At 44.8% G+C, this 18,583-nt stretch overlaps 2 protein-coding genes across 3 annotated transcripts in view; both read right to left on the reverse strand.

The window, feature by feature from the left end:
- UBA2 (ubiquitin like modifier activating enzyme 2) overlaps window positions 1–10,714 on the reverse strand; it is a 20,438-nt gene extending 9,724 nt beyond the window's left edge. For both annotated transcript variants that reach the window (XM_027894533.1, XM_027894531.1), the window contains exons 1-13: window positions 10,560–10,714; window positions 7,532–7,615; window positions 7,181–7,251; window positions 6,032–6,096; window positions 5,479–5,579; window positions 5,213–5,334; window positions 4,563–4,630; window positions 2,604–2,725; window positions 2,249–2,348; window positions 1,560–1,720; window positions 842–935; window positions 632–744; window positions 24–179 (exon numbers count right to left, since the gene is read on the reverse strand). In XM_027894533.1, the coding sequence (XP_027750334.1) occupies window positions 24–179; window positions 632–744; window positions 842–935; window positions 1,560–1,720; window positions 2,249–2,348; window positions 2,604–2,725; window positions 4,563–4,630; window positions 5,213–5,334; window positions 5,479–5,579; window positions 6,032–6,096; window positions 7,181–7,251; window positions 7,532–7,615; window positions 10,560–10,703 (1,401 nt within the window). In that variant the 5' untranslated portion in view covers window positions 10,704–10,714. The remainder of the gene's footprint in view (window positions 1–23; window positions 180–631; window positions 745–841; window positions 936–1,559; window positions 1,721–2,248; window positions 2,349–2,603; window positions 2,726–4,562; window positions 4,631–5,212; window positions 5,335–5,478; window positions 5,580–6,031; window positions 6,097–7,180; window positions 7,252–7,531; window positions 7,616–10,559) is intronic.
- Window positions 10,715–11,667: 953 nt separating this feature from the next.
- Window positions 11,668–16,844, reverse strand: PDCD2L (programmed cell death 2 like). Its single transcript, XM_027894536.1, has 7 exons — window positions 16,730–16,844; window positions 16,309–16,469; window positions 16,137–16,203; window positions 14,760–15,163; window positions 13,839–13,952; window positions 12,319–12,467; window positions 11,668–11,824 (listed from the first exon to the last, which is right to left on the reverse strand). The coding sequence occupies exons 1-7, from the start codon at window positions 16,838–16,840 to the stop codon at window positions 11,694–11,696; spliced, it is 1,137 nt and encodes a 378-aa protein (XP_027750337.1). The 5' UTR covers window positions 16,841–16,844; the 3' UTR covers window positions 11,668–11,693.
- Window positions 16,845–18,583: the final 1,739 nt, after the last annotated feature.

Below are 18,583 nucleotides of genomic sequence, written 5' to 3' on the forward strand. Positions count from 1 at the left end.
AAAAAGGAAGCCTCAAGATTTACCTTATCCTGGAGTGTTAACACAGTGACCTTGTGCACATTCAGCTTCACAGTCACTTCTGGCTTACTTGCACACACATAGCAATTAGGATTTGGTGGATCCAAAGCACAGGGAACCAACAGCTTCTTCCTGGGATTTGGCTGCTTGTTCAGAAAAATCTTGAGGAAAAAACAGAAGAAAACAAGTTGTTCTGTAAGTAACAGCATGTATAAATCTGCTTTGCTGCAGATGCCTTCTCTCAGTCTCCCAGGTTGTGTTTTCCCTGCTCCTCTGACTTTCCTGAGGAGCAGGACAAAGCCTGGTCCCAGCCAGTCCTCACTGACACCTGTGCTGACTCAGCAGCTGCTGCCAAACATCTGCCAAACATCTGCACCCTGACACAGCCATGTTCAGTTCAGGGCACTCTGCTTCTCCCTCCTGCCCAGCACCAAATTCTCATCAAATCACGGGAATTTAATACCCTTGAGACCTGCACTTCTCTTTTCACCTCCAGAATCTACTGAAGCAACAAGTGAGACACAGTAAAACCACACTTTAGTAAGAAAATGTTAAATGTAACTTTCAACAAATAATAAGTAACAAGAAAGGAAAGTTTCCTTGTCCCACTTACCGTTCTGCACTGGTCTATTTTTCCTGATAAGATCTTCAAACCCTCCAGCACTATCAGGCCAGCTATTACTGCATTAGTAGTAGCTATAGCTGGGATAATGTTTCCTGCCATCGCTGCAAAACAAGCAAGAGTATGCAGATTTGAACAGCAGATGAAAACAAGAAGTGTAAATCATTACTTAAATAAAACAATGTTATATTTTATCCTTACACTTGATGTCAAATCTGCTCTTCATATTCATTCCAAAAACATGCATCCTGAGGTTTGCAGCAGAAGTGACAAAATCCATGGAAGAAGGGTCATCCTAACAAGTAAATGCAAAAAGCATTTAAAAATCAGAATATCCCTTGGAAATAGTTTGCAACACATGGTTCTTAAAACCTTAAAAACCAGAAAGCTTTAAAAAAAAAGTCTGTACCCTATTCCAGTTCAAAGTCAACATATTTCCCCTTTCAGATGGTGTGTTTAGACAGAGCAGTAATATTTTAAATACAATTCAAAACAGATGTATTTTAATAGAAAATTAGACTATTAGAATTAATAAAATGCCTTGTATGTGAAAGAAAAAGGCTAAATCCTAAATCTTGTAATGTTTTGAACATTTTCAGCACTGAAGCAAACAGTTTCAAATATTGGGTGTTTCAGAAAGAATAATTTTTACTACCTGTTGTAATAATACTTTACTATTTTGCCCCCTCCCCCATATTTACAAACTTTTTTTTTTTAATGTCAAAGTCATTTTACATCCCAGCAGTCAATCCTTACCCTCAGTGAGTTACAAAATATAGAGTGTTTCAAATGGAAAGGGCTTTCAGGGAGGAAACACTTTGGCTCTAAGTAGTATTATTTTGGAATAAAACTGAACGAGCCCAACCAATTTGTGCTGCATTTGTAGAGAACACACAGAGTTTATTTATGGCAAACTAACCTTATCCCATATAAGTGCTTCTCCATCAGCCTTCTCAGCCAGGTGAAGACTCAGGGTTTTGACACTCTTTGAAAACAGGTCTGCATAGCTCCTGACATTGAGAACCTGCTGATCCTTCAGCACGGCAGAGGATTCATTTTGCTGGTCAGAGATGCTTTGCTCTTTGGAGGGAAAAGAAAAATAAATAAGGTCAGGAATATTTATAAATCCCACAGCAGTTCTCTCAAATAATTTTCAGCAAAATTAAGTGTTTTCTAAACTGAGGAACAACATCCTTAACCTACAGTAGCCCCAACATTTTACAACAAATCTGCATTTCAAATTGCAACTGCAGCTCTTATATCAGTCACCCAGACATGCACAAATTACAGCAAATGTAAACTTTCAACAAACCTCAGCTTTCAGAGGTAGATCTATCAGTGCTTATGGTAAGGTGGCCTAGAACAAGCTGACATGTAATTTTGTTAAATGTGTATTTTCTACAGCCAACAATGAGTATGCAAAACAGCCTTAGAAAAATGTTTTCTACACAGAGAAAAATTTGAAATCTTCAGGAATTGCAAAGAATTAATATGTTCTTTATCAGTACTCAACTGTAGCAGTAAAAAAAAAGTATATACATCACAGAGGTGCATTTAATAAACAGCAGGCACAATTTAAGAATATACAGCAGGAGGAGGGACAGTTACCTTGCTTTTGTACCTCTGCCCAGTCCAGTGGCACTGGAGGCTTTCTTTTCCTCCACAGCTTATCCATGGTCAGCAGATATCTAATGTCATCTTTGAAAAGCTGGGAAACATGAAAGCAAAAATTAAATGAAAGGGGAAAACAAAAAGACACACTTTATTTTTACATCTGCTGTGAAACTGGAAAATCGGGATTAGATTTATGAGGTTTAGATTTTCTCCTTGAAAACATTTTCAACTACATAAAACCAGATTCCAAAAAACCATGATGTTTAAGTGTCTAAGCTGGGTTTTGACTTAATTTTAAAGCACCTCATACACTTCAAATAAAGACATTTATCTGGGGTAAAGAAGATACCTTAGTAAAAAGTTTAACTGGGTCATAGCCAGTTGACTTAGCCCACTCCTTTGTTGAAACACGTTTAATCTCCCCATCTTCATTGGATGCTAGTGCTCTGGCTTCTGCTTCTGCTGGCTCCCCTGTTAATGAAGTAATAACCAATATTTTAATTAAAAATAACAATTAAGAAAAAGAAAAAAAAAAAAGGAAAAGCCCATTCAAATATTCCCCCGCTGAGTCAATAACTAAAATTACACAGGAGCCATAAACTGGCTTTACTGTGCCCAACTAAAGCTGAATCAGACAGAGAGTGCCTGCTCCTGTTGGCCTCTGCACCTCACTTGATGTCACCCAATTCCATCCTTAGCAGAAACAAGGAAAAAATGTCTCCCATAAACTTTCTCCACCTAGTGTTGGGATTTCATAAATATCTAACCACCCCCTTTTAGGAGCCTTTTCCCAGCCCAAAAGTCTTAGCTTGGTTAGGACTTAAAAAAAAAAAAAAAAAAAAAAAAAAAAAAAAAAAAAAAAAAAAAAAAAAAAAAAAAAAAAAAAAAAAAAAAAAAAAAAAAAAAAAAAAAAAAAAAAGCTCCCTGTCTCTGGTTATTCTTTTACAAAAAAATGCCATATACAGGTGCTAATAATTTCTTTCTTTCCCAGTCACATCCAACAACTGCCATCATGATTTCTAATAAGCAGCAGGTTGATGTTTTCATAAAACTATTAACATCTTGACTGAATGAGAAAAATCAACTCAGAGACCATCACTTTAGATGTAAATTTGTGAATGCTTCCCCCTTTCACCAGTGCTTTATTTGCATTATTTCATATTTATCAGTTTCATGTCTCATTGCTCAGTCATTCTGTATTGTGAACTTTTCTACTACTTTTGGCATTTACTCCTTATTATCCTGGGTGACTTTGCTTAATCATCTATGCTGAACTGCACACAGCTCTGCTGGTCCCTTCAAATGACCCCCCGAGCCGTGCCAGGCACGACTTCCCTTTCCACAGGTTGCATTGACCCTTCCCAACTGTCCTGGTTCTGGCTGGGAAGGAGTTAATTTTCTTTCTCTAGCTGGACCAGTGCTGTGTTTTGGATTCAGCTGATCACAGGCTGCTTCAGTTGCTGCCAGGAGGTTACTCTGAGTCGAGGACTTTCCCGTTTCCCACGCTCTGCCAGGGAGCAGGAGCACAAGAAGCTGGGAGGGAGCAGGGCCAGGACAGCTGAGCTGAACTGGCCACAGGGATGTTCCAGAGCTCAGCACAAACTGGGGGAGGTGGCTGGGAGGGGCTGGGCACTGCCTGGGCACCCCCTGGTCTGCATCACTGCTTTGTCTCCAGTTTTATTCCCCTCTTACTCTCTTCATTCCATCACTCAAAATGGGCATATTTCCCATGTAGATTAAGGCTGAAGTGTTGCAGGTTAGAAGAGTTCAAACAATCCCTGTAATTCCTTGCAATCCCTCAGCTAGGAATGGAAAAGGCAGAGGGACTACAAATATCACCCAGTCCTCTGTTCAGAAGACAAGCTCTCCAGCTGCAGGGAAGGAAAGGCTCCATCCCTTCCAAATGTGTGAGGGGGAAAAGGCCACCCTGCAAAGATCAGTGATTGGCACTTCAAGCTCACTTTCCACTTTAAGTTTCTGGGCACATGGGGAAAACCATTTGCTGCAGAGGGAGCAGGAGGCTCCAATCTCTGGTAGGCAGCACGGATTGACTTACCTAACAAACACTGAAATTGTTTCAAACAGCTAGCAAAAGGCGAAAGGAGAGAAGCAAATTATGCACAGTGTAGATGAAAGTCTGTAAGGGAGACGACAGCTAACACTCCCCAAACTCTTGTTGTCCAAGGGGGCAGGAAATAGAATCTTCTTAAGAGAAAATGGAGCTGAAGTCTAATCTGAAGAAATGTCATAATCTCTGCAATAGAACACTGCACTAACAGGGTAAACTCCCAGCTTAGATCACACTCACAGGCAGCTTCAGGGTCAGCTCTGTCAGGGGACACTTCTTGATCAGCATCTTCTTCTCCAAACAACTGGCTGTAGGATATTAGGAACAACAACTCAATACTGGAATTTCGGCAACTAGGTAAAGACTGGAATATTTGCTAATGAATATAAATCCATTTGAGGATTCTTGCTGTCAGACTGCCACTTCATTCAATGCTTTTTAAACTGTTGGGATTCATCACACTGGACTTAACACTGACAACACAAAGTGCTCAGTACAAAAATTAATTTAGCAAAAGAGTTGTGTAGAACTCAATAATTCACCTAGCTTTATATTTACACTGCAGAACTGTGGGATATCCAAGATTCCAACAAACTTTACACTTGTTAATACATGCACTGAACTGAAAAATGTGCTCACTCCACACAAAGATGAAGAACAAAGTAACCTCAACCTACACTGCTGTGCCAAACTACTCTGCCGTTACTTTCTGTGATATTAAAAGAAGGTCTAATTGACCCTCCATCTTTATATTAAAAGGAAAAAAAAAAAAACAAACCACCCCAAAACCCAGGTCAAGGAACTGGAGATTTTCACTATGATTTAAATTGAAAGTTTATAATTTAAAATTAATCTAAAATCCATTACAATTCATTAAAAAAATCACTCACTTGAACAAATACTTAGCCCACACAATGCAGTGGATGGGTTCTGAGGGCGTATTTCGGATTGTGCAGCCTGGAAAAGTCTTCTGAGTTGGTTTAGGCTGACATTCATAACATTCTGTCACTCCCTGGGGGAAAACGAAATATTTACTTGTCACCCCGAGAAGGCTGCTGATAGTGTAAGCTATTAACAGATAACTGTAACTCTATCTCTAGACGCCAACTCCCTGTTGTCCAGAATAGCCAGTGACAAGAGTAACACCCAGCCTAACCTTTTTGATAACTGTTACTTGTCCAAGGTAGCCTGCAGTTCCACTCTCTATAAGAGGAATATCAGCAGCCAGACACATCCTGTTCACATGATTTCGGGCAGCTGCAAAGCGAGGGTTTGTAAAGAAAAAAATGGAGTCATTAGGGAAAGAAAAAAAAAAAGTTTCACTTCTCCAAATCCAAACTAGTCTTCTATGCAAACACCAATCCTTAACCTGCCTTGTTTCATTACAGAGCACTACACCATCTTCACAAAGTCCACTTTCCCACTAACACAAGATGTATTTACATTATTAAACACAGCAACCCAACTGAACAAAGCTACACATGTACCCACAGTGCCCATCAGTCCCCAGAAAGCAGCAATGTGGCACATCACGTTTGCTTTCAAAGCACCTGCAGAGCACTAAGTACCTTCCAGTTCCCCCCAAAGCACACAAGGCTCAGCCCAACTACAGGTGGGATATTTGGGATTTAATGTAAGAGAGGAACAGTGACAGTTGTGTTTCCATGACCACCAACACCTCCCAGTACAAACCAGAGTGCAAACTTCACCTCTGTTATCCAGAGCATTCATAACCAGGGTGAACTGGCGGAAGAACTCAACGTTATAGTCAGGGCTGGGGGAGAGAAAAACAGCACTTGAGATGGCACAGCAAACCTGGGGGCATCAACCACAACAAAACTCTGCACATGCACTGATGGCCAGGTGACAAATTACATGTATTACACATTTAGCTAGGCTTGAACTGCCCCGTTTGTCTCCTGCCCCTTTTAAAGCTGGGTGACAGCCTGAATTTTATGCTGCTGGAAGGAAGCTACTGCAATTAGTACTAATTTGACCAATCAAACGGGCAGACAAGGAAAAGTGATTAAACTACTCTGACCTAATGAGTAAATTGGCTGAGCTGTGGTAACTGACCTTAAAAACCATCAGCTGTGGCTAAGACATGCACACTGTAATTACCACAGCTCATCAGACTGTGGATAATTCATTACACTGAGATAGCTCCACGGCTCTGACTGTGCCTCCAGGAGCCAGGACTGGCTTCTGAAACCCTGACACCTCAGTGTCTTCACACTGCACTCCTCTGACTGAGAGGAGGGACAGCAAACAGCATTAACAGATTTACTGTTTCGGGGGAAGGATGCAGTGAGTCTCTGCTTCTGGCTAACTGTAACATCAGAGCTCAAACCTCTGTGTTACAGAATATCCAGTTTTAAGAAACTGGACAATTAGAAATTAAAACATGGGAAACAGCTAATGAAAATCTATGTACTCTTGTACTCACTGACTGCAGCTCACAAAGACTAAATTTTAACAGTTTGGGGTGTACATAAACAACAGTTAGCTACACACACACACAAAAAGGACTTAATTTTTTTAATCACAGACTCAACGTTTGCATTTCTTTTGATTTAATTATTGCTCAAGACATCAGGGCATTCTTACAGTGTGGAGTCTTATGTGGCAAATGTTGCTACCAGAATGAAAAACAGACACAAGCAAATGACTACAGCTTACTACCAGAGCTTGAAACTCATGCAAAATCCACACTCAGGGGCATGGCAGGCTCACATTTACAGCTACTTCTCCTTACTGAGGAAGCTTTGTGAAATACCTTAAAGCACACCAGTGTAGCATTTAAATAACACAGCACTTGCAAATCAAAACATGGAATTAGAGCTTAAAACCCAACATACTTCATGATGCTATCATGGTAAGCTATAATATTAGCTTCTGGACAAAACTGTAACACGCTTTCCTTGGCAACCTAGAAACGAAACAAACAAAAAAGAAAACAAAAAAAACACTCATTATTTCTTCCTTCCTTCTAAAGACAGACTTGATACCAGTTGAGTATCGAGTAAGTTGGCTACCTTAAGAGATTTAAATACTTTTCTAATGAAATGCTGTGGATAGGCATGATCGATCAACCAACCAACCAACCAACACTTACCTCTGCACAGCAGAAACTAAACTGGGCCAAGTTTCTAACACTATCCATAAAATAACACTGAGCAAGAAGACTTGAGCTTTGACTTTTTCCTCACCTGGGATTTTGATCTTCCAACATGTTTCTTTTGAAACAGAAACTGTCTGTTGAGATTGCTGACATCAATAGTGTCCAAATCAATCTACAAACACACAAGAGAGGCATTTCACTTCCAGAGAAACAAAAGGAACAAAATCATGAGCAGAGTCTGAAGGAAGGGGACTGACCAAAATGCACAAACTTTACAGACCCCTTTTCAGGTGTCACATCTGCACCAGGGCAGCTGGAGAGGCACAAGGGATCACCTGTGCAGGAATCCCACCCTGCACACTGCTCTGTGCCTCCCCAGGGTGCAGGAAAGGCTGCTCCAAACCAACCAGTTTACAAATGAACGTGGCTTTGGGCAGCTGAATCACTGAACCAAGGGCTGCATCACCACCTTACACACACACACTGCAGGGCACAGGTTGTCCTGTTTGTCACAGGACTAACTGCCCAAGTGCATGTTAAAAAATCCAATCACACAATCAGGGTGTTTAAAACCATCCAACACAGAACACTCGTGGTGTCCAACCTCAATGGATGCCATGTCTGCAGCTCCCCTAAAAGCCACCTTCCTGTTTATTAATACAGGCACAGGAACAGCAAAAATTCAAGTGTCTTTAAACCCCACCACCAGAATTAAGAGTTAACTCTGACATTTATTCCTTGCTTTGTTACTGCTTTTCCTCTAATTAAATAGTTTCTCTGCTCACTGACTCTTTTTAGAAGTCCTTAACAGTTGTAACCAGGAGGAGGGACAGTTTTTCTGAGTATCAGAGCTGGTTCTCCCAATTCCCACGGATAATGGTGACAAACCCAACACAGTCACCCTTCCACTGCACCCTCCTCTCAGCCGACCCTGCAGTGTGAAGGGTGACTGTGACACTGACGGTGTTCTCAGACACTCCCCAGTTCATGAATTATGAAAAAACCATGGCACACACTTATGGAACATCCTTTGCATGCAAGACCCAAACTGCAAGATTAAAATTCCTGTTTTCTGAAGGGAACACCTTTCATTTAAGGACCAAGCTTTAATTTACTAAGAACTGAAACAGCTCAAGAGTTCACATTTCTACCTCCTTTCTTTCTCCTGAGACACACTCAGAAAGCTTGTTTAGTCCAGAGCCAAAAAGCCCAAGAACCTCAAGGGAAAACAGTTAAGTGCAAAACTCTCTTAAAACTTCCACTACCCAGAAAACTTAAGAGTATTTAACTGGGGATGAGCACAGAGGGACACAAAACACCACTGCAAACAGCAAAAACTGGGTCCAGGAGGCAAAGGAAGGTTTTCTCCAGAGGGAAAACTTGACCATTAGACCTCAACAGAAGCTCCAGTCCAGCTCAAAATGATCAGAATTTAACAGTTCACTTATTAAGCATCTTCTATGCAGCTATCATTTTAGTCAGCTGGAAGAAAAGGCATCAGAACATATCATGTTCTTAATTCAGCCCTGGATATTGAGGAACTTCATTTTGTTCTCCACTCCTGAGGACAACGGCCTTTCAACACAGTATATTTAAGTCACATATTTGTGAGTTGTCTGGTATTTAAAATTACCAAGTTTTTTTTTTAGTTTTTTTTTTTTTTAATCACAACTTACTTATAAAAATACAAAGCATTTTCAGGTGTTCAACTTTGTTAGTATTTAACAACCAAGGAAAACCCTCAACAATATCACAGATATTGACAAAAGCAATTTCTCCTCCCAATGGCAAATTCCCTCTTTGCTTAACTATTATTTTTTTGCTCTCACCTTGCCTTCTACCCACCCATTCCCTCTGTTAATAAAATATTACTGTCCTGCATGGAACACTGCCAGTGATATTGTTAAATGGACACAGCCCTGATGGAGTTCACCCAAGTCAGCCTTGAAAGACAATACCACAACCTAAATTACAGTAAGTGAAACAATAAGCACGAGATTTATGCCTAATGAACAACTGGAAAATCAGGAGCTGTTAAACTCTATTGTAATGGGCTGCAGGAGGACACAGCTGGGTTGGTAAGGCGGGGAAAAAAGGGGGAACACTGCATTAAATGCAGGTTTCCTCTCTTCTACAGTTTATTTCCCTGCTGCAATGTTCAAATGGGAAAGGCTCTAAAAAAAAAAAGGACAATCTGGAATTACACTTAAAACACATTCTACAAGTTTGAAGAGTATCTCAGTGGGGAAGCCTGAGTTGTAGGGATAACACGGCTAACCAGGAGCTGCTGTTCTACGAGTCTCTGCTCAGCCAGTGTGAGCACAACCCCGACCTCCTCCAGCCCGGCACACCAAACTCCCGGCTGCGACTCCTGGCACCCTCGGCAGGACAGAGGTACTCAAGGGAACAGCTGGTGCTCCAGCTGGATTTGAATCCATAGCTGCTCCTGACTACAGCAAGGAATCAATACAGGTCTGGACACCGGGTAACAAAAGTTCTGCCGACAGCATTTCTCTCATATCCCGTTTCCATCACCCCCTCCTCTCACACCTGCCCTTCCCACCCACTTTCAGGTGAATATCTGGAAGCAAAAGTGAAAGCAGGAGCCGGCGGGACGCGCCGTGCCCGGGTGCCAGCGCTGACGGTTTTACAGCCCGGTATGGAACACACAATTCCCCTCCCCGCGGGTTTTCCTCGCTCCGATTCACCCCCGACCGCCCCCCGCACGCCGGCACAGCCCAGGCTGCCCAGGCACGGCCGGGCAGGAGGGGCGGACAGCGCGGAGTGCCGGGGGTTCCCCTGGCGCTGCCCGGGCCGGTTCCCGGGTGGCCGGGCCAGTTCCCGGGTGCCCAGGCCGTGCCGGGGGAGGCGGCGCAGCGGGGCCGGGCCCGGGCCGAGGGCGGCGATGGCGCGCAGGCCGCGGCCCTTTGTGGCGCCCCGGCCCGGCGGTGCCGCGGCGGCCGTGCCGTGCCGTGCCAGGCCGTGCCGTGCCGTGCCGGGCGGGCCCGGTTGGGCCCCGCAGCGCGGCGGGAGCGGCCGCGCCGGCCCCGCGCCCACATCGAGCCGAGTGCCCCCACGGGCTCGGCCCGCCCGCCCCGGCCCCGCCCGCCGCGCACCACGTAGATGCTGCTGAAGCCAGTGAGCACCAGGTTCTTGAGCAGCTCGCAGCCGATGCCGCCCGCGCCCACCACGAGCACCCGCGCCTGGGACACGGCCTGGGCCAGCTCGGGGCGCAGCGGCCCCGACAGCGGCGCCGCCATGACCGACACGGCGGCGGCTCCGCGCGCCTCCTCACGGCCCGCCGGGGCGGAGCGCCGCCCGCGCCACGCCGCGCCCCCTGGCGGCCGGGAGGACCGCGCGGGAGGAAGGGCCGGGCAGCCGCGGGTTCGAGTCCCGCGCCCGGCCCGGACCGCGCTCGGAACCCACGGGGGACCGGACCCCGCGGGAGCACCCACGGCAGCGCCCCCCGGCACCACGGGAGCTCTGCTGGTGTTTATTTTGAATATAGTCATGTTTTAAATGCATATATTTAATATGCTTATATATTCAAGATCACTATGTAAGTAATGTGTTTATATATATTTATGTAATATAGTTATACAGATATATTCATATATTAAATAGATTTAGATAATAAATATATTTATGTATTATATTGCTATATAGAGTTCAAGAAGCATTTGTACAACGCTCTCATAGTGGGATCCTTCTGTTCAGGGCCAGGAGTTGGACTCGATGATCCTGATGGGTCCCTTCCAACTCAGCGTATTTTTAATTCATTTAACATATTTATTTTTTTTGCATATTTATTTTAATTACTCAGCCTAAGTTAACTAACTCTCCTCTAGAAGTTGATGTCATAAGCTGTAATTCTTCCTTTAAAAAGTAGCTTTGCAAGCACATTCCACCACTTCAGGCTGTCCTGTTGTCTGTCTGTGTCTCTCTCCCCCTCCCATAATTTTAGGCACACACTTTTACAGCAGTAACTTATGCTGCAGCATTAAACCTGTACAGAATGCTCTAAGGACACTGATTCAAATTACTTCTCCATTCAGTCAATTTAGATACTGCAATTTAGCCCAAACCAACAGGGAATGCCAGAGAAGAATGCAGGCAGTTTAAAATTAAAGCAGCACAATTGGATTGGTGCACTATTACACACTTTCCCCTGTAGTTAAAACAAACAAACAAACAAAACACAACAAAAAAAACCACCCAACAGACTTTTCATCTATGTAGAGAAATACAATTTATTTAAATAATTTCTGATCGGGGTCTTCTTGTACAAAAATAAATTCTTCAAGAGGGGTTTGGTGATTTGTTGGCCAGCAGCTTCTCTCGCATGTGTAAACTATAGCAGTTCCAAATTCCACTGACAGATCTAAAAACAAAGCAATAAAGGCAGGTGAAGGCAAGGAAAGTGGCATAATTGGGGGCTACTGCTTAGCACTATACTTCAATCTTTGCAGAAACTATTAATTCAGAAAATATTTCTCATATTCAGCCTCCTATGTACACAGCATTCTCTGATTTTAAACATTTTAAAGCAAGCTGACTCGGGATTTTCAAAGAGCTTCTGAAGTGTCTGCAACCTTATCTGGCAACATTTATTATTTTCCAAGGCCTCCTTTAAGAGGCAACAAAGACAAATTACTCCCAGGGCCATGGAATGATCCCTATTAAAGTTCACTGGCGAGCAAGTGAAGGTGCAATCACAGAGCACTCTCTTTTGCTCAGTTGACTCTGATGGGAACAGTGAATTCTACAGGCCATGATGACTGTAGTGAAGCACAGCAGTGCACGGGGGTGTAAAGAAACAATCCCAACACCAAAGAGGTGCCAGTTCGTGGCCCAGACTGGCCTAAGGCAGAGCACCTGAGTCAGTGTGGAGCAGGCTGACCAGGGCTGGCATCAGCTGCAATTCAAACACTCTGCTGCTCCCACAGACACTGCAGGCTGGAACACCCTGGGAGATGTCAGCTGGAGGAGATGTGATGAACAAAGGCTGCCCTCCCCAAGAGTACCTGAGAGAAGACAGGAAGGAACACAGCATTATTTTTTACTACCTAAATTCAATAGGAAAACTGACATCTTGGCAACTCTCTTCAGGTTTTTCACTGGGATCTCTGAACTTGCTTGAAGTAAAAAACCATGGTTAGGAGTCAGAATCGCTGCCTAAGCTTCAGAGGGGTCATTAAACAAAGAATAAAGATGGGGGGGAATAGTTGGAAGGTCAACACTTGGAAAATCTTTAGGAAAGACCTGGGTTTAAGGAGATAAATGCTTTGAATTGACACCTCCAAAATATGCTGTACCTGACTCGTTTAGTTAAGGAAACTACACTTTCCTGGAAAGTGGAACCCTGAATAGTAGCAGTAAAAGGTAAGATTCCAGGAAAAGATTCAACACAGAATAGGTCTCAAACCCACTGCAGTTGTGGCTCACAACTGGTGGTTTATTTCTAAGAGCTCTCACAGCCTCACAACTAACAGGAACCCCAGAGCAAGGGTGGTTTCCACTGAACTCCAAGCAGGAGGTTGTGTGCTTTGCTGCAGCTCAACAAGATCCACACCCAGGAGCTGTGGGAGTCCAACAGCACTGACATAAAAAGGGAGGGCTATGGAAAGATTATAATGAGTGTTATATTAATATTTAAAAGTTTAAAAATATTCTAATAATATGTAAATTTTAACCATTAAAAATATTTTATTATTTATAATTAATATTTTCCGTCCCAGGGATCACCAGAGGGGATGTTTTGGAACAAAAAATTCCAAGAGCACAATACTGCAAAGTGATAGATCCAGTGAAAAGCTGAAAGAAATGCTACTTGCACTCTGCATCACTACATCTCCTGTATAACCTTTGACAGTTAATTCATCAAAGTCTCCAATGTTTCTTATATGTGTGAAGCTTTTAAACAAGTGATTTCTTAATTCAGTAACATCTCAAGGACTGAGACATTAGAAATTACAAACAGGTTACAAAATTTGAGAGGAGGAGGTAGCCTCAGAAACCTATCCCAAGAGCACACCACTGTTCCACCTCACTTCCCATACTTCTACCTCAAAACTGGCTCTTCAAAATCTGTGTCTGAATTTCAGTGAAACTTCAAAGACAGTCTGGGTCTGTTCTCATCAGGTCTTGTGTCAAAGAAGTCTCCCATAGCCAGAGCTGGGGCCTCTGATCCTGCTTTGCTTCTCATCTGCTCAGGCTTTGTACAAAAAAAGCCCAGGCAGGGACTGAAGTCTGACCACACAGGCATGGCAACAACCATAATAATCTTTTTGGATGAAGAAACAAAAGCGTACATGAATTTCCAATGAAATAGTTTGGTTTGATGTACTAACAATCCAAGGCTATACCCTGTATTCTCCCCATTACAACCAGGTTACCTCAGAATCTGTTCAGGACACAGAGATATTCTTTTCATGAATTTATAAAACGTGTGGTCCCAGCTCTTGACTTCACTCTTCTCATATTTTTCATTACCACCTTCACCTGCAAAGCTGTAAGAAAACAAGGAAAGAAACAAGCTGTCCAATAAGGTTTTCAGTATGACATGCATGTTTTAAATAACTATACACTCACATTAAATTATACTAAGTACACTAAACAAAACTATACATGTTAGGAAACAATTCCTCTTTGGGGCTGCAAGTGAACATTTTGCTTCTGGTTCTTCAGTTTCTGGTGGCTTACAATTACTAACACTGTTTCAAACTGTCCCAGGGGATTCAAATCCACCAGCTTTATTCCTTCAGAAAACCCCTTAGTAACTTCTCAAAAGCTTTTCTAGTGTTTAAATTATGACGTTGTCTTTTTCAATTTTGAATCAAACATAATTAAGGTTCTATGATTCTATAAAGGCCAACAAAACTCAACAGGAACACCACTGCTGACAAGTGTTCTCTGCAGATTCTGCAAGGAAAATGCAATTGCAACATAAGAAAAGCTTTAGCCTTGTAAAGAAGTGTCAATTGTCACCATATAAACCCATGCCACTGATACTGTTATAAACTCAGCACAGATATTGTTTCAGCCACACTGGTTTGGATCCAGAGACTGACTGTCCTCTGCTCTATCTAGAGCCCAAGAACATTCCAACTGCTCAGAAATCGATGCATCTTCGAAAAACTCAAAATTTGACAGAACTGGATGCACTGTTCTGCTCTTCCAACAAACCAGTGCTCCTGAAGGAGCCAGTTCAAACAAAATCATTCAGGTTTAGTGGGAGTCCCATTTAGATCACCAGTCAGCACACAGGAAAGTACCCAATTCCTCTAGTTTCCCATGAAATCCAAACCTATTCTCACCTTTCTGACATCATCTGCTCCAAATCAACCCCCTCTCTCTGCTGATACTCCTTCAGTAGCTCATCTGCATGGTCTGTATCCAGGAAGCCCCTGTAGTCTTCCTCATCCACCACACTGATATAAAAGGGCTGGAACACAGGGGCAGGATCAGGTGTTTCCATTGCCATTTCCTCACTGGCTGCAGGATGTGTGTTCCGGGGGCCTGAGCCCTCTGCAGGCTCAGCCAGGCGCAGCTGTTGGAGCTGGGATGCACAGTCCAGCTCCCTCTCCCTGGGCAGGGAGCTGCTCACTGCTTCACCTAAGCCAAGCAGGGAGGCACATGCAGGAGGTTCTGCTCCATCACTGGCTCCCCAGTCATCCGCCTCCTCACACCAATCCTTCGCAGCAAAGCTTGAGCCTTGTTTCTGAGAACCCAAAAAGAAAGGAAAAGGACATTGCTGAGTCATCCACCCCAGAGCACTTCAAATACAGTTTCCTAACAGCTGAGAAAACTGAAACCTCAACCCGGTGCTCAGCGTTATTTCACGTATTCTCTTCAGTGTTGCTTCCCATCACACACACATTTACTTCTCACACCGGAACAGTTATGGCAAGAAACATCTCACCCTGCAGAATCAGAACAAGAATTCCTCAGCTGTTTGAGTGGCCCTTGCGCATCCTGCTGCCATGGCCCTGCCAGCTGGCTGGGGACCTCCACCTGCAGCACAGTTACTGCCACACAGCTAAGTCCAAGGGCAGAATGTGGAAGGAAGTAATAACACCATTTGTCAAGAGTAAAGCTCATTTACAGACCAAAATTTCACGTTGCAAATGCACCAGCTGAACAAACAGTTCCTGCCCATTTTCACTAATTTGATTGCCACCTGCTTCTTCCAATCTGCTTAAGCCAATGTGCAGTTTTTCCTCACAAGTAGAGAAACAATAATTCAATTGGATTAATTAGAAGTCATGACAAATTTTTAAAAATTAAATTAGAAAATAAGGAAAACATCTTAAAGGTCTGAACCTAAACAGTACAGCCCAATCATCTGAAGCTGAAAAATAATGTTTTAGTTAGTGCCATTAATTAATTATTAAATATCAGTTTTGACCATACAATCGAAGTGTGATTTCCACTTTAAAACCATCCTAACACAGAATAGATGGAAGTCAATGCCCTAGTAAATCTAGTAAATCTTCTAGTATGGTGTAATAATCCTGCGACCATGACTTGTTCACACAACCCCAGATGTGACTGGAACCTGGTGTAGAGCACAGCTTTTGGAGAAAGGTGGTGGTCACTTAAACAACGGGACATACGATGTGAATCTCATCCAGCTCAGCTGTGGCTCTATGTCCAAGCTTCCCCCCCAGCCGCGGGCAGGGTGCGGGCGGTACCTGTGTCACGGGCTGGGCTCGCCTTTCCTCCTCCTCCTGCGAGTTCTGGGAGCGCAGCACCTTCCAGCTTCGGCGTGGGACAAAGAGAGACAGGGTGAGCGAGAGGAAGAGCGGCAGGCACACCACCACCACCACCAGCAGCAGCACGGCGGGTTACCCGCCCCGGGCTCACCTGTGCGCGGCGGGGCCGCAGCCGGGCGCGCCGCAGGCGAACACGTGCAGGGCGCGGTGCGCGGGGCCGCGCTCCAGCGGGCAGAACACCTGCACCAGCAGCGACAGCGCCCGCCCGCACCGCCCGCACCGCGGGGCCGCCCGCACCCGCCCGGGCCAGTCCTGCAACGGCAACGGCGGGCAATGAGGCACGGCCGGCACACACCGGCGCGGCCCCGGCACAGCCCTCAGCACGGCACTGAGGCACGGCCGGCACCCACTGGCACAGTCCCGTCCCCCGGTCCTGCAGCACCGGCACGGCGCTGACACCCGCCCGGTCCCGCCATCTGTCCCCCCCCCGCGGAGACCTGGCCGCACCAGGCCCCGCCATCCGCCCCCCAGCCCGGCCGGACTCGCCCTGCCCGACTCGGCCCCGGCCGTACCGCGGAGCCGCCCAGCTTGTTGGTGGCCCACGCGGGGAGCGGCGCGGGCCCGGCCGGGCCGGCCATGGGCGCGTCCCGCAGCCCGAGCAGCACGGGCGGCGCGCCCGACATGGCGGCCCCGGCCCGCCCCGCGCCTGCGCGTGACCGTGCGCGTGCCCGCGGGCTGGGGCGGCTCCGGCCTCGAGCCCTGACAGACCCGGCCGGAGCACGGGCTGTGCCCACACGGGATCCTGTCCCGGCCCCGAGCCCTGACGGGGCACGGACAGACCCGCCCGGAGCACGGGCTGTGCCCACACGGGATCCTGTCCCGATCCTTTCCCGGCCCGCGCACAGAGCTCGGACACCGCCGTTATTTACAGCTCTCCTCAGGGAGGGGCGCACAGCGACTGTCGAAGCATTTCACTGTTTATACACTTCAGCAAACGAAGGCACTATTGTTCCTTGGCTACAAGTTACCTATTTTCTTATTAATTAGTGTTCTATTCGTTAATAATTCCCTCTCTTCTCATGCTAATTACCCCACGCTCAGTCTTCCTCTTCTTTTGGGTCAGTCGGTAGTTGGGACCTGCCCCTGCTGGAATTACCCTCTACCCAGTTGGACCTGATTTCAGCACAGTTGCTGACTTGTCTTTATTAGTTTCTTTTTTATCTTTATGGGCCAAATGTCCTTGTGGCCCGTAAATTCTGCATTCTTTGTGTGCCCAAATCAGTGGTACATCCTTCTTGCCAAGCCTTGGTAACCTCCCCCAAGTCTGAGATCACTGAAACACGTCCAGCCCTCAACCTTAACAAGGCAATTCTACCGACAAGTAATTTGTCTTTCTAACTAATGCCTGGACATCCCTTAGAGCCTGCTGGCTCCTCTCTGTTCCACAGATTGAATCTCCCTCCTTAAAGTATACAAAGATTAAACTTCAAGGAACATTCTTTTTTACATATTCCACATTTTGCAATAAGATGATCTGAGAAGCAGGACTGGCACATAACAAACTTGGTGACCGACTTGGAAAGGCAATTATAGAAATAATGTCTAGTTAATACATTAGAAAAAAAAAAAAAAAAAGATAAGGCTTCTGTGAGAAACAGAACAACAGCAGCAGTTCTTGCTGAATATTATGAGCTAAATAAACTGCAAATAGAGGTGCACAGTGCATCCATTTGTATGTAATGTATATGCACTGTCACACAATTGAATTGCATGTCTATACCAAGCACCATTAATATTAAAGCTGTAAAATAAAATGAGGTTTGGAGTATAATGTAGGAACCCGCTGCTTAATGGTAGCCTACACATCGTGGCTCTGGCATTACTCCTTTCTCAGCTGTTTGACACCTTGCCGTTCTCCATGTCTGGGTTTTAAAGTGGACACATGGACAAAACGCTTCTTCTCACAGTCAGGAAGTCCTTTGTTGTAGTATGTGCCCAATAAAATACCAGGCCTCCCTTTCCCACTGATGTTATACTTTTGACTTTGCATTCCCAAAGACACAGCATTTCTTTAACTTGTTTTAAAAAAATGATTTTTGTGAACCTACAAGGACAGAAACACTGGTTCAACTAACAAACCAATAATGGGCACAAAGGCTGCTTCAGACCAAATCAAGGGGAGGAATAAAATGTCCAGCACTACAGTTTTTGCAATCAGCTGTTACTTAATGATGGCTTTTTGCAAGTAACGGTAACAGCTGGGGTTTTTTGCACGTTAGCCTTGAGGCTCAGGTTCTGCAAAGAAACCTGAAAAATTTATCCATGAGACCCTTCAGGCTGAAGAAAGAAACTGGGCACCTTTCTGGCTTGCTGGGTGTGATTTGACCTCTTGGAATTAGCCTGTGTCAGTTCAGTGAAAGAAAAGG

This window comes from Empidonax traillii, unplaced genomic scaffold (genome assembly GCF_003031625.1).
Source record: "Empidonax traillii isolate 1590-97213 ecotype Southwest subspecies unplaced genomic scaffold, ASM303162v1 scaffold432:size744455, whole genome shotgun sequence".
Classification (NCBI taxonomy): domain Eukaryota; kingdom Metazoa; phylum Chordata; class Aves; order Passeriformes; family Tyrannidae; genus Empidonax; species Empidonax traillii.